The sequence below is a fragment of the Oncorhynchus tshawytscha genome, linkage group LG32 (assembly GCF_018296145.1).
Source record: "Oncorhynchus tshawytscha isolate Ot180627B linkage group LG32, Otsh_v2.0, whole genome shotgun sequence".
NCBI classification, from domain to species: domain Eukaryota; kingdom Metazoa; phylum Chordata; class Actinopteri; order Salmoniformes; family Salmonidae; genus Oncorhynchus; species Oncorhynchus tshawytscha.
Window position 1 is genome coordinate 9,392,989 of NC_056460.1, and position 14,232 is coordinate 9,407,220.

The 14,232-nt window shown below is 42.8% G+C and overlaps 1 protein-coding gene across 1 annotated transcript in view; it reads left to right on the forward strand.

The window, feature by feature from the left end:
* Window positions 1-14,232, forward strand: part of LOC112230313 (endonuclease V) — a 47,740-nt gene continuing 33,508 nt past the window's right edge. The window contains exons 1-3 of the mRNA XM_024396551.2: window positions 1-193; window positions 6,183-6,354; window positions 13,584-13,718. Coding sequence (XP_024252319.2) covers window positions 150-193; window positions 6,183-6,354; window positions 13,584-13,718 — 351 coding nt within the window. The 5' untranslated portion in view covers window positions 1-149. The remainder of the gene's footprint in view (window positions 194-6,182; window positions 6,355-13,583; window positions 13,719-14,232) is intronic.

Here is a 14,232-nt window from a genome sequence, read left to right on the forward strand (position 1 = left end):
CGCTTCAGCTTTATAGCCCCTGTGACGCGTCTGAGTTTAACCTTCTGTTTGTGGTACAACCGTTCTTTTTACACGTCAGTGGTACAACACGGAAGAAGGTCTTCGCTGCAATAATTTGACACTTCTGCTTGTTCACTTCGAGTAACTACATGTCTATTCTTCCTCAAGAAGAATTGGTCAAGAAATGGGAAAGGTCAGACACGTTTCTCTTAATTTGACATAATAAAATGGCAATATGTAAACTGTATTTCACAGCGAAAAGGAGCACGCGCTGCTCCTCACCTGTGTCATATTGTCATTTGATTAGGACACCACAGACAGGTGTGACAGCTAGCTATCTAGCTAGCTCACATAATTTGCTAGCCCCCTGGTAGCTACAAATACAGTGCTCTCTAGCTAGTTAGTATCAATCAATCCAGACATTACAAGAGGCAGAGCAGTTGTCTGGCACATGGAGCAGTGGCGTTCAGTGCCGTTCAAGATGAGGGAGGGCAGATATTCTTTTCATGAGCATGGCCTTATTTTTCTACTACAGCATATTGGATGAATGTCATTCATATTCCATTCACCCAATTCGTTGTAACAGCAATATGTTTAGGCTACAACATTATACTCAAATTGTCCCTATACCCATCATGAGGTTGCTACAACCAAGCCTATGAATGAAAGTTTACAACGTAGGTGCACACAGGTCGAGAGATACATTTCAGGTGACAGACCGTGACATTCAATACCGCCTTGCACACACTTGCCTGTATCAAGCTGATATAGGATGTAATTATTAGTCCAACAGTTGCAAGAGTTTCTATTGGACAAATTCAAGTATGTGTATCCCCGTTTCTCCTGTTTAAGAAATGTTTTTCAACAGAATCGGTGGGATGAATACACCACTGATCACGCTGTATTCCTTCTCGCATCCAGGCGCTCTCCTCTTCTCACCTCTTCCCTTCGCTTGTGGACTTCAATGCACAACACATCTGGCTGTATGTGACCAGGCGGAAAAACCTTTCCAGGCCAAACCGCTTAAACACAGCCTACATGTTGTCACCATATTAGCTAAAGTAACGTCATAGTCAGCATAGCTAATATAAATAACGCGTTAGTAAACCCGCTATAATCATGCAGTAACGTTACAGTGTACAGTCAGTAGGCAGTTACACCGGCAGGCCCCGGTGGCAATAAATGCGTAAAACAAACAAATGCTTTGTTTCTGAATGACGTCAGTGTTGGAGTGTGCCCCTGGCTATCCGTAAATAATAAAATACACTAACAATTCTGCCATCAGCTTAATATAAGGAATTTGAAATGATATACTTTTACTTTTGATACTTAAGTAAAATTTTGCAATTAGGTTTACTTTAAATACTTAAGTATATTTAAAATCAAACACTTTAGACTTTTACTCAAGTAGTATTTTACTGGGTGATTTTCACTTTCACTTGAGTCATTCCCTATTAAAGTATCTTTACTTTTACTCAAGTATGACAATTGGGTACTTTTTCCAGCACTGGTAGTGCATTTTATTCCCTGCTTTACAATCCCATTTTGCAGGCTTTACTATAGAATTTCTCCCCCTATCAAGGTGTTTTCGTACTTCCCTTATGCACCACGCTTTTCTTTATGCTTGCTATACTGTCAACTCTATTCTGCCCTCTATCCATAGTGTGTCGTGGCAATTTCCTGTATTACCAAATGAGGAGCGTTACAAACCACACAGCAGTCAGAGTTCTACTTAAACTTAATCTTTAATAATAATTAAGCTTTGCAATAGCATTTGACTTTCAACAATTCACTATCTCTAATGTATAGTTGAGAGTGTCAACATAATGGCAACTGAGATCTTTTATAGCAAAGATCCACCCCTCTCAACTTACATGACAAACCATAGATCTCAGGAACTCTTCACAAAGGGCCTTTTACTTGAGAAAGGAGTATCCCTTAGCCAGAGAGCATTAGCTATACATTATCGTTCAGTTTGGTCTCTAAGACGAGGTTCTAATCTCGTTCCTGGTAATTCATAGTACCAAAACATTACCTCCATCCAAGGCATAACTCAATTGTCAACTCTATGTATTCCCATCTCAAGTAAACCCCCTCTTCTCCCCACTCCTGGACAAGCTTACTGAGGGGAGTGACTTGCGCACAGACATTGTGGAGCCAAGAGATAATTGGTTCCCCCTTATTCACGCCATCCCTTCACATGGTTTAACAGATACATTCACATATGAAGACAATGTTCCATTCTGACCTCTCCCCTCTCTGGGCCCCAAGTGACTGAGCCCAAGCTGAGAAGGGAAAAGTGCAACTGCCAACCGTATAGTCCAAAGGGATACATTCTAATGACAAGTATCTCACATAAGCATATTATGTAAATAAAACATCTTATTTATCTATGTTACCCAACTAATTCTGATTCATCCGCCACAAGTGACAATAGTGGTGGCTGGATTGTTTGTCGAGATCTGCAATAGGCTAACTAGCAATCATACCACACATAAAATTATTCAAAGCTGCTAAAAATGTTTTACATAAATCCACAAGAACATAGAGGAATAGCTGATATGCAGCGGAGAGGCCTGGTGCGTCATTGCACATGAGAAAACCTTAAGACACACAGCTCAAAAACCTCCCTACTGATCTTGTTTAAGCCATACAAATGTAATTGACTATATAACGGATGCCCCTCTTCACATTTCTCCAAATATTAAAAATTAACAAACAAAAAATAATTATTAATTTAACTAATATGAAACTATTTTTTTCATGCTGAAGCAGTCCATTTTCAATGTATTCCCCCCAAAACCTTGCTAATTAAATGTTGACTGGAAAGTAGGCCTACCTGGCAGAATGATAGTTAAAAAATTGAAAAAATTATATATATTTTTTAATTTTACCCCATTTCTCCCCAATTTTGTGGTATCCAATTGTTTTTTAGTAGCTACTATCTTGTCTCATCGCTACAACTCCCGTACGGGCTCAGGAGAGACGAAGGTTGAAAGTCATGCATCCTCCGATACATAACCCAACCAAGCCGCACTGCTTCTTTACACAGCGCGCATCCAACCCGGAAGCCAGCCGCACCGATGTGTCGGAGGAAACACCGTGCACCTGGCAACCTTGGTAAGTGCGCACTGTGCCCGGCCCGCCACGGGAGTCACTGGTGCGCGATGAGACAAGGACATCCCTACCTGCCAAACCCTCCCTAACCCGGACGATGCTAGGCCAATTGTGCTTCGCCCCACGGACCTCCCGGTCGTGGCCGGTTACGATAGAGCATGGGTCTCTGATGGCACAGCTGGCGCTGCAGTACAGCGCCCTTAACCACTGCGCCACCCGGGAGGCCGTGATAGCATGATAATTTGAATCAATGGGGTGCACATATGTGCAGTACAGAAACCTGACAGAAACACTGCTAGCCTAACAAAAAATGTACTGTGACTAAAACTCGGTTGGGACATGCTTTCAATTGTGCTCTCCAACACCTGACACTAATATAGTGGATTAGGGGGGTACCCTAACTGTGACTCAAACCCTGGTCCCTATGACTGTCATTCCAAAAACCATTATACTGTCCTCACTATATGAGCCATGATGAGGGTGGCAGGTAGCCTAGCGGTTAAGAGCGTTGGGCCAGTAACTGAAAACTCACTGGTTCGAATCCCCAAGTCGACTAGGTGAAAAGTCTGTCGATGTGCCCTTGAGCAAGGCTCTAAACCCTAATTGCTCTGGATAAGAACATCTGCTAAATGTAATGATACAATTCCTACCAAGTGGATTAGCCCTATTAGCACGATCCATAGGGTGTTTGCCTTTCACGGCAGAGACTCGGTTTAACTTCCTTGTCCTGCCATTTGCTACAATGCTGTTTGAAGTGGGATGGTGGCCGTGCCTTCAAGTACAGAGGGGGCAGTGTTGCAAACCTCACTATATGAGCCGCGGTACAATTCCCAGCAACTGGGTTAACCCTATTGGCACGATGTTTTGTCTTTCACGCCAGCAATCTTAGTTGTATTCCCTGCCTCACTGTTCACTACAATACCAAAAGGCTAAAGTCTCTTGGTGAGGTTGTTAGGTGTTGTACATAGGTTGTTTAGTATTATTACAAGGGGTGCAAGTTTAATTCCATTTTAAAATTATGATTGTTGTTTCCTGCTGGCTCGCTTTACATTTCTTTTTTTTAAATCCGTTATACAGTTAATTCAATTTGTATGGTCTTAGGGACATTATTGTTTTCAAGTGAATACAATTCTACTCTAGACTGTAAATTGCAGTGCAAATGTAATTGAAATAATGGTGCAAAAGCCCTGTTATTTGAATGTTCGATTCCATTAATTCCATTTGGATCAGTTGTGGGTCTACTCTCAGATTCTAAAGTCTAGAAAGGCACAGTACAGGACAGTCCGGCTGTATTTTTACTTCTAATGCTGATGCACTGTCTGTTGCTGATCATCATTCTCCCAAGTCTTCCTATATAGTGAAGCCACTTAGGCCTATGCTCCCAGCAGGCCCTGTTATTCAGGGAAGCTTAACGCCCGTTCTGCCTTCATTCCGACCCGAGCAGCTTTTCCTCGATCTAGAACCTAAGGCTTCAATATAGCCTACATATTTGTCATTTAACTTTTAAAATGTATTACCTTTTTTTGTGTGGCAGAAACACAACTAGTCATAATGTTTTAATCTGATTAGGCTACTTTGAAAGTCTCCTGTAACCTACCTTCGCACGTTATCCACTCCACTCAAATATAATCCAGTTTCCCAACTGCACACTGGCCATTCAATCAATGGCAAGAGACATCTGTTACAAAACACCCAAAAGTTTATTGACATTCGTAGATTGCCAAGCCTTTGATACGGAGTAGGGAGGGATCTATTTTCTGTTTGTCGAGATTGACATACTCTTATTTGATTGGAGTGTTGAAAACGTAAACCAAGATGAAGTCGGTAATCGGTATGCAGTTATGCATTGCTTATTGGTTGTGTGTGGTGCATTGGCACAGAAACCTGTTGGTGGGGAAAACGTTGCATATGTTTTATATACTTGTAGTAATAAGGTACAAGGGGGTGTGGTATATGGCCAATATACCACAAACCCCCAAGGTGTCTTATTTCTATTATAAACTGGTTACCAATGTAATTAGAACAGTAAAAAGTGATTTCAGCGAATCAGAGTACAGGGTTCGAACCACTTGCTTTACAATTATAGATATATCATACAAATGTACATCTGATTTCCCCCTGGCTAATGATTATTGTCTGCAGCCGTCTCTGATCGTAGTGTAGTGAGGCAGGCAGGGGGAGAGAGCTCATCAGTGGTGGTCGGCAAACCCTCAACCTTCTGGCCCGTAGCCCTGCCCGGCATCGACTGTGCCACAAAACCATGCTGACGTGGTCAATTCGATATCCACGTTTACTCATTTTGCCATGGGGCAAAGACACATTTTTAAAGCTAATTTCCAGCATGACTTATGCCATGTTAATGATATCTGAGTGACTAACAAAATCAAAGGCGGCCCCCTGGAGGTCAGGACCCCTGGGCGACTGACAGAACAAGAACAGAAAAACTGCTGATGCACAACCAAAATTTGAAATTGCAACTTGTGTATTCTACTATTCTAACTCTCAACAGTACATTGAGACCCAAACTGAGCTTCTGGGTCTCCGATTGTGCTTGGAGCCAGCCCTGCACAATTTGGTATTTTAAACCCAAGGTCTGAATGTCGGCCTAGTTATTCTTGTTCAATACTGGATAGCCCTTGTGAGGTTCAGGTAGGGTTGTCTTGGGAGAACAGTAGTAAGTTACCCTATGACACCAGCGGAGGGACACAGCATCTGGGCAGGTGAGGTGAGGCCTTTCTGCAAGAGAGAAGTTTCCTGCCAACAGTAACCCTGGAATGCTGCCAGTATCGGCTACCTCTATCAGCCGTTGACTTGTGAATCTGTTGTGACCATCACTAATAATGGTATCATGTCCCTTTTCCCAGCGCCGCCTCCTTGTTAGATTTGTGTCTGACGCTGGAGATGTAGAAGCCAAGCAGATGGTGTAGGGGGACCGATGCTGTAGAATGCCTCATTACTAGTAGATGTCTTCATCCGCTGTTGGCCAGTCCAAATTTGCACCCTACCTCTCCCCCTTGGCCACTAACCCTTTGCGGTTTTCTCTCCCTCTCCTCTTTCTCTCCTAGTGAACAGGCCAGCCTGAGGCAGCAGGTGGTGGAGGAGGACACAGAGGATTGGCAGAGATGTCCTGACTTCACCGGGCTGGAGAGGGTTGGAGGAGTGGACCTGTCGTTCATCAAAGGAGATGACGTCAACGCCTGTGCCCAGCTAGTGGTGCTCAGCTACCCAGACCTAGAGGTAAGGCACTGACTCAGAATATTTCTATGCTAACCATAGGCTGAGTCTTAATGCTATAAAGCCCAAACGGACCATTTCTATGCTAATGCTAAACATGGGCAGCGTCTTAACGCTATAAAGTGGTTTCCTTTCCTCCTCTGACTCACAGGCACTGTTTGAGCATACTAGATGAAAGAAAGATGGTGTTCTTTTTCTATTTCACCTGAATAGCTATTCTGTATTAGTGTGGATCAAAGAAAGGAGACAAGGAAAGGAAGTGACTTGAAGGTATTGACACACAGGCCATGTCTGTTCAGTCATCCTAGCAGTTTGTGACCACGAGTCTTGCCTCAACTTTTCATTGCCTCTATTTTTCATTCTTAACCGTTCCGCTCCCTCTATTGGACCCGACCCTAATTCTCCATCAAGGGCTGTCAACACATTCTGAAACACAACCCATCATAATTAATGATATTTGCCAGCTTGTTTTGTTGATACATGGACCAATTTTGTTGTAATGTTATTATAGTACGGCTAATTAAATGTTCCCCAGTCGGTGCAGACACAATAATTTACCCCAAGTCTCTCCCATTGGATTTTATTGGATTTATTCACAACACAGTGGTTTTTGCATCATAAGCCCAAACAATTTCAGAATAGCCAAGAGCCACAATGAATTTTTACAAATTGGCTACTTGAAGTTTAAAATAGTTTTGAATATCCAAGGATGAATATCTGAGTAATTTTCAGAATTATAGTAATTTGTGTGACATTCACGACAATTAACATAGAAGATACTAAATACAAATTCTGACAATGGCGGGCGTTTTAGCAGGAGTACACCAACTCCTCAATCAAATAAAATTGACTTGATAGAACAATGTGAAATAAATCAACACAATTTATAAAACAAAAAATACACTTGTGTGATACATATTTCCCAACAAGTTAATCACAAACACTTTTGAAGCTCTCAGAAATAATAACTTTTACTTATGAGTACAGTATAATGATACATTTGTATTTTTCAACACAGCCTGCAGCAACAGTATTTTACTATAGCTGCATTAGGCAAGAGGAAGAGGAGCATCATTGCCAACAATGTGGTATGACATCCACTGAGTGGTAGCTGTATCATGGCATCCTGTGGGACTCTGAGCTCAAGTCAGCAGCCTCTTTGTGTCTCATGACGAACTCAATCCAGTAGACGGCCCTGTCCAGTGGCTTCATGGAATGGTCTGGAGAGCTTCTGCATGTTGAACTTGTAGGCCCCATTGTGGAGAACTTCCTGCAAGCCCTGAAGACAGATCCCTCTATTGAAACTGCCAATGTCTAAAACCTTGGCTCCTCCTCTCTCTTCCAGCTGGAGAAGATTGTCAAATTGGTCTTGGAACAGTGGCAAACTCAACACCATGGTAAATGGCCTCCTTGACAACATTTGTAACCCCATGTGACACAAATGCTCTGATCTTGTCATGACCAAGGAGGTCAGACTGAGCCAGCCATTTTACCAGGAGAGTATTGTTACCCAAAATGGAGGGCTTGTCACTAACATGTACCCACATGACTTTCTGAGGCGTTGGGAAAAGGCAGAAGCAATTTCAGTGGATACATCCCTTGTAAGACTGACTAAGGATCCTAACTACATTATAATGACCCCATGTTCTCCAGAGCTCTGAACAAACTCTTCTAGCTCTTTTGAGAGCGGTTGAGCAGGCTTACAGTAGAAGCCATGAATGTGTACGATGTTTGGCATAGTTGGATGTGGAGACCCGAAAACAAAATCAGAGCAAATCAACCATAGGTCAGCTGAACGGAGCAATCTGTAATAATGAATATCTCGGCCAAATTATTTATCACAAAGCTCATCATAGTATAGATTGAACTCTACAATTTCATGGTAAACCATAATACCATAAAACATATTTCCGAGCCGCTGTAAGAAATGTATATCCTCCGATAAACTTGATCTAAAAACTGGAACAAATGACTGGCGAGGGAGAAAGAGCAAAATGTGTATACCAGCTGTGGTCCAACGAGCACTGTAAACTAAAGGCAATCTAATATAATGCACCAGCAAGACTCCCGCACCCCATGCAGGTTCTGTGAGCACCTTGTCCTACCTCGCTTCCACAAGGCTTTTCATGAGTTCTTTATCCTCAAACATTGCTCCTACCACACATACTTTCTTGAATCTTTGAAAGTAAACTCAGCAAAAAAAAGAAACGTCCCTTTTTCAGGACCCTGTCTTTCAATGATAATTTGTAAAAATCCAAATAACTTCACAGATCTTCATTGTAAAGGGTTTAAACACTGTTTCCCATGCTTGTTCAATGAACCATAAATATTTAATGAACATGCACCTGTGGGACGGTCGTTAAGACACTAACAGTTTACAGATGGTAGGCAATTAATGTCACAATTATGAAAACGTAGGACACTAAAGAAGCCTTTCTACGGACTCTGAAAAACACCAAAAGAAAGATGCCCAGGGTCCCTGCTCATCTGCATGAATGTGCCTTAGGCATGCTGCAAGGAGGCATGAGGGCTGCAGATGTGGCCAGGGCAATAAATTGCAATGTCTGTACTGTGAGATGCCTAAGACATTGCTAAAGGGAGACAGGACGAACAGCATGACCACATGTCACAACACCTGCACAGGATCGGTACATCCGAACATCACACCTGCAGGACAGGTACAGGATGACAACAACAACTGCCCGAGTTACACCAGGAACGCACAATTCCTCCATCAGTGCTCAGACTGTCCGCAATAGGCTGAGAGAGGCTGGACTGAGGGCTTGTAGGCCTGTTGTAAGGCAGGTCCTCACCAGACATCATCGGCAACAACGTCGCCTATGGGCACAAACCCACCTTCGCTGGACCAGACAGGACTGGCAAAAAGTGCTCTTCACTGAGTCGCGGTTTTGTCCCACCAGGGGTGATGGTCGGATTTGCGTTCATCGTCGAAGGAATGAGCGTTACACCGAGACCTGTACACTGGAGCAGGATAGATTTGGAGGTGGAGGGTCCGTCATGGTCTGGGGCGGTGTGTCACAGCATCATCGCACTGAGCTTGATGCAGGCAATCTCAACGCTGTGCGTTACAGGGAAGACATCCTCCTCCCTCATGTGGTACCCTTCCTGCAGGCTCATCCTGACATGACCCCCCTTTGTTCAGGGACACATTATTCCATTTCTGTTAGCCACATGTCTGTGGAACTTGTTATGTTCATACAAATATTTACACATGTTAAGTTTGCTGAAACATAAGTTTGAGGGCGTTTCATTTTTGCTGAGTTTATATCAATATGAGTATTTTGTTCTCTGAATAATTTTTGAAGAAGTGTATCCTCTGTGTGTTTTTGAAGGATTGTTTGCACAAATTATATAATGGAACTTTATCAAGCCCACCTATTGTTGAGATGCTTATTAAGGTGTAGAGCAAGGATGGGCAACTGGCAGCCCGGACCGCAGCCCGACTTTTTTAGGCCGAGGCTCAATATCAACCCCATGCCCAAAAGCCACTGTAATTCAAGAATGAACCAAAAACAACACAGACTAACTCTCTCCACATGTCATCCCTGGGGACATAAATACAGCAAAACGTCTCCATCAATCAATAAATATATGTATTATTTATTGCATTACCAAGTCAATTAAAATGCCTAATTTAACAAAAAATCCATGACTCAGGAGCCTGTATAAATCTTTTGGTTGACTTGCACACTGATGTTCTTTTTAATAAAAAAAATAACTCTGTCTAACCTGACAAGTCGCAAAAGAATGACAAGTCGCAAAATCCCAAAGACCTTGTCATCGACTTCAGGTAGATACTGTCAGCTCCAGTGGATCCATTGTAAGGGACCAAGGTATAAGATCTCTGTTCAATGATTAACAAAAAATTGAACTTTGAGCGAACTTTGTCAAAATGCCCAGATAGTTTTTCAGTGGCAAACTAAGATTTCTGAGAGTGAATTAATCCATTTTGCAGTCCTTCTATCCTTTTCTAAAAAAATGTATAGAGGTTTATTGGTAAGCCAGCTACACTGTAGCGAGAGTTGTGCAGGTCAGTGGAAAGATATTCTGGGTTAAACAAAAGGCTCTCAGAGAAATCTAGAAAGACCACACATGCAAAAGAGGGAAATAACATTTGATCAATCACATCTCCTTTTAACAATGAGTATGCAGTACAGTATTGACATCTAAACACAGACTCAGGTCTCTTACTCTCAAGAGTAAAAGACCTGAGCTGTTATGTTTTGTACCAGAATCAGTACGCCTTTAAAGGGATAGTTCTGGGAAAGGACATTATATTTTTAAAAAGGAAAACCCGCACACTGAAAACGACAGGTGACCGAGCCTGACTTCAGTGCTTATTTATTTTTCATATTTGCAGTGACATGAACGTAAGCACTTAAGTCAAGGTCAGTCACCTGTCTTTTTTCAGAGTGCAGTATATACTCTTGTTTTTTAATGCTAGTTTCTGACAAATCCAGCACCTGGACCTAGACACACTACTGTGCACAAGAGTTTCTCTTTCTTTGTTTATATAGTACCAGTCAAAAAGTTTGGACACACCGACTTATTCAAGGGTTTTTCTTAATTTTTTCTATTTTCCACATTGTAGAATAATAGTGAAGACATCAAAACTATGAAATAACGGGCCTCCCGGGTGCTCTCGCAGTGGTCTAAGGCACTGCATTGTAGTGCTAGCTGTGCCACCAGAGATTCTGGGTTCGAGCCCAGGCTCTGTCGTAGCCGGCCGCAACCGGGAGCCCCATGGGGCGGTGCACAATTGGCCCAGCGTCGTCCGGGTAAGGCAGGATTTGGCCGGAAGGGATATCCTTGTCTCATCGCGCGGGCCGGGCGCAGTGCACGCTGACCAGGTCGCCAGGTGTACGGTGTTTCCTCTGACACATTGGTGTGGCTCGCTTCCGGGTTGGATGTGCATTGTGTCAAGAAGCAGTGCAGCTTTGTTGGGTTGTGTTTCGGAGGACGCATGGCTCTCGACCTTCGCCTCTCCCGAGTCCGTACGGGAGTTGTAGCGATGGGACAAGACTGTAACTACTACCAATTGGATACCATGAAATTGGAGAGAAAAAAAAAATATATTTTTTTTTTAAACTATGAAATAACACATACGTAGTGTAGTAACACATACAAGTGTTAAACCAATCAAAATATATTTTAGATTTTAGTTTCTTCAAAGTATCCACCCCTTGCCTTAATGACAGCTTTGCACACTCTTGGCATTCTTTCAACCAGCTTCATGAGAAATGCTTTTCTAACAGTTTTGAAGGATTTCCCACATATGTTGAGCACGTGTTGACTGCTTTTCCTTCACTCTGCGGTCCAAATCATCCCAAACCATCTCAACTGGGTTGAGGTTGGGTGATTGTGGAGGCCAGGTCATCTGATGCAGCACTCCATCACTCTCCTTGGTCAAATAGTCCTTACACAGCCTGGAGGTGTGTTTTGGGTCACTCTCTTGTTGAAAAACAAATTATAGTCCCACTAAGCGCAAAGCAGATGGGATGGCTTATCGCTGCAGAATGCTGTGGTAGGCATGCTGGTTAAGTGTGCCTTGAATTCTAAATAAATCACTGACAGTGTCACCAGCAAAGCACCATCACACCTCCTCCTGCATGCTTCACAGTGGGAGCCACACATGCAGAGATCATCAAGACACGGTGGTTGGAACCAAAAATATCAGATTTGGATTCATCAGACCAAAGGATAGATTTCCACCGGTCTAATGTCCATTGATCGTGTTTCTTGGCCCCAGCTAGTCTCTTCTTATTCGTGTCCTTTAGTAGTGGTTTCAGCAATTCGACCATGAAGGCCTGATTCACGCAATCTCCTTTGAACAGTTGATGTTGAGATGTATCTGTTACTTGAACTCTGTGAAGCATTTATTTGGTCTGCAATTTCTGAGGCCGGTGGTAACTGTAATGAACTTATCCTCTGCAGCAGAGGTAACTCTGGGTCTTCCGTTCCTGTGGCGGTCCTCATGAGAGCCAGTTTCATCATAGCGCTTGATGGTTTTTGCGACCGTATTGACTGACATTCATGTCTTAAAGTAATGATGGACTGTCATTTCTCTTTGCTTATTTGAGCTGTTCTTGCCATAATATGGACTTGGTCTTTTACCAAATAGTGCTATATTCTGTATACCACCATACCTTGTCACAACAGATCTGATTGTCTCAAACACATTTAAGGAAAGAAATTCCACAAATTAGGCACACAAGGCACACCTGTTAATTGAAATGCATTCCAGATGTACCTTGTGAAGCTGGTGGTGCTCTTGTTCTCCATGGACTTTACAGTGTCACAGAACTTTTTGGAGTTAGAGCTACAGGATGCAAATTTCTGCTTGTAAAAGCTGGCCTTTGCTTTCCTGACTGACTGCGTGTATTGGTTCCTGACTTCCCTGAACAGTTGCATATCGCGGGGACTATTTGATGCTATTGCAGTCCACCACAGGATGTTTTTGCGCTGGTCGAGGGCAGTCAGGTCTATTTTCAAGCATAGTGGTGGCTGCATCATGTTATGTCTATGCTTGTAATTGTTAAGGACTGGGGAGTTTTTCAGGATACAAAATCAATGGAGTGGAGCCAAACACAGACACAATCCAAGAGGAAAACCTGGTTCAGTCTGCCTTCCACCAGACACTGGGAGATTAATTCATCTGTCAGCAGGACAATAACCTAAAACACATGGCCAAATCTACACTGGAGTTGCTTACCAAGGAGGCAATGAATGTTCCTGAGTGACCGAGTTACAATTTTGACTTAAATCTGCTTGAAAATCTATGGCAAGACCTGCAAATGGTTGTCTAGCAATGATCAACAACCAATTTAACAGATCTTGAATCCTTTTTTAAAGAGTAATGGGCAAATGTTGCACAATCCAGGTGTGGAAAGCTCTTAGAGACTTACCCAGAAAGACTCACAACTGTAATCGCTGCCAAAGGTGCTTCTACAAAGTCTTGGGTGTGAATACTTAAGGAAATTAGATATTTCTGTACTTCATAATTCTAATAACTCTAATAATTCATAATTCTCATAATTCTAATTCTAATAATATATATATATTTAATCTATTTTGAATTCCGGCTGTAACACCACAAAATGTGGAATGAGTTGAGGAGGATGAATACTTTCTGAAGGCACTGTATTAGATATAACACAGGCATACGTTTATACCGGTGTTCTCTGCTGTCTGTTCCCTGTGTCCACTACCAGCTGCTGTATGAGGACAGTCAGATGGTGACCCTGACCGCCCCCTACATCTCAGGGTTCCTGGCCTTCAGGGAGACCCCCTATCTGCTGGAGGCCCTGCAGCGCCTGGAGACGACCCAGCCCAGCCTGCTACCTCAGGTCAGGGTCTGGCCACTTTGGCATTGGAGATGTTACAGTTTAACTGACTTAGTTGCTGTTATACTCAGAGAACCCTAATGTCTCAATTTAGTTGAAAGTAAATGTCACTCTGACATGTCTTATACTGTCTGACTTCTGTTGAGACTTAAGGTTAGTACAGTTTCATTGATGTTGTCGGTTTGCTGTGTCCAACTGTTTAACTGTTCACCTCAGGGCGATACATCTCTGTGTGTTAATGCCTTTCTTTTCAGCTATCCAATACCCTCTATCTTCCTCTCCCACTATGTGTGTCCATAAGTCAGCTCTGTATCATCCATACCTTTCCACTCTCCTGTGTTAGTCACAGCCCACACAAATGACTCACTCCCACCTCAAGTCGGGTCCCTGTCCACACCCCTCCCACACAAAACACATCTGCCTAACACATGCACGTTGCCCTCGTGGATTTATCACTGACATTTACCAATGGACAATGACAGACCATTCCCTGCTGCTTTATGTACAGCTCCTCAAA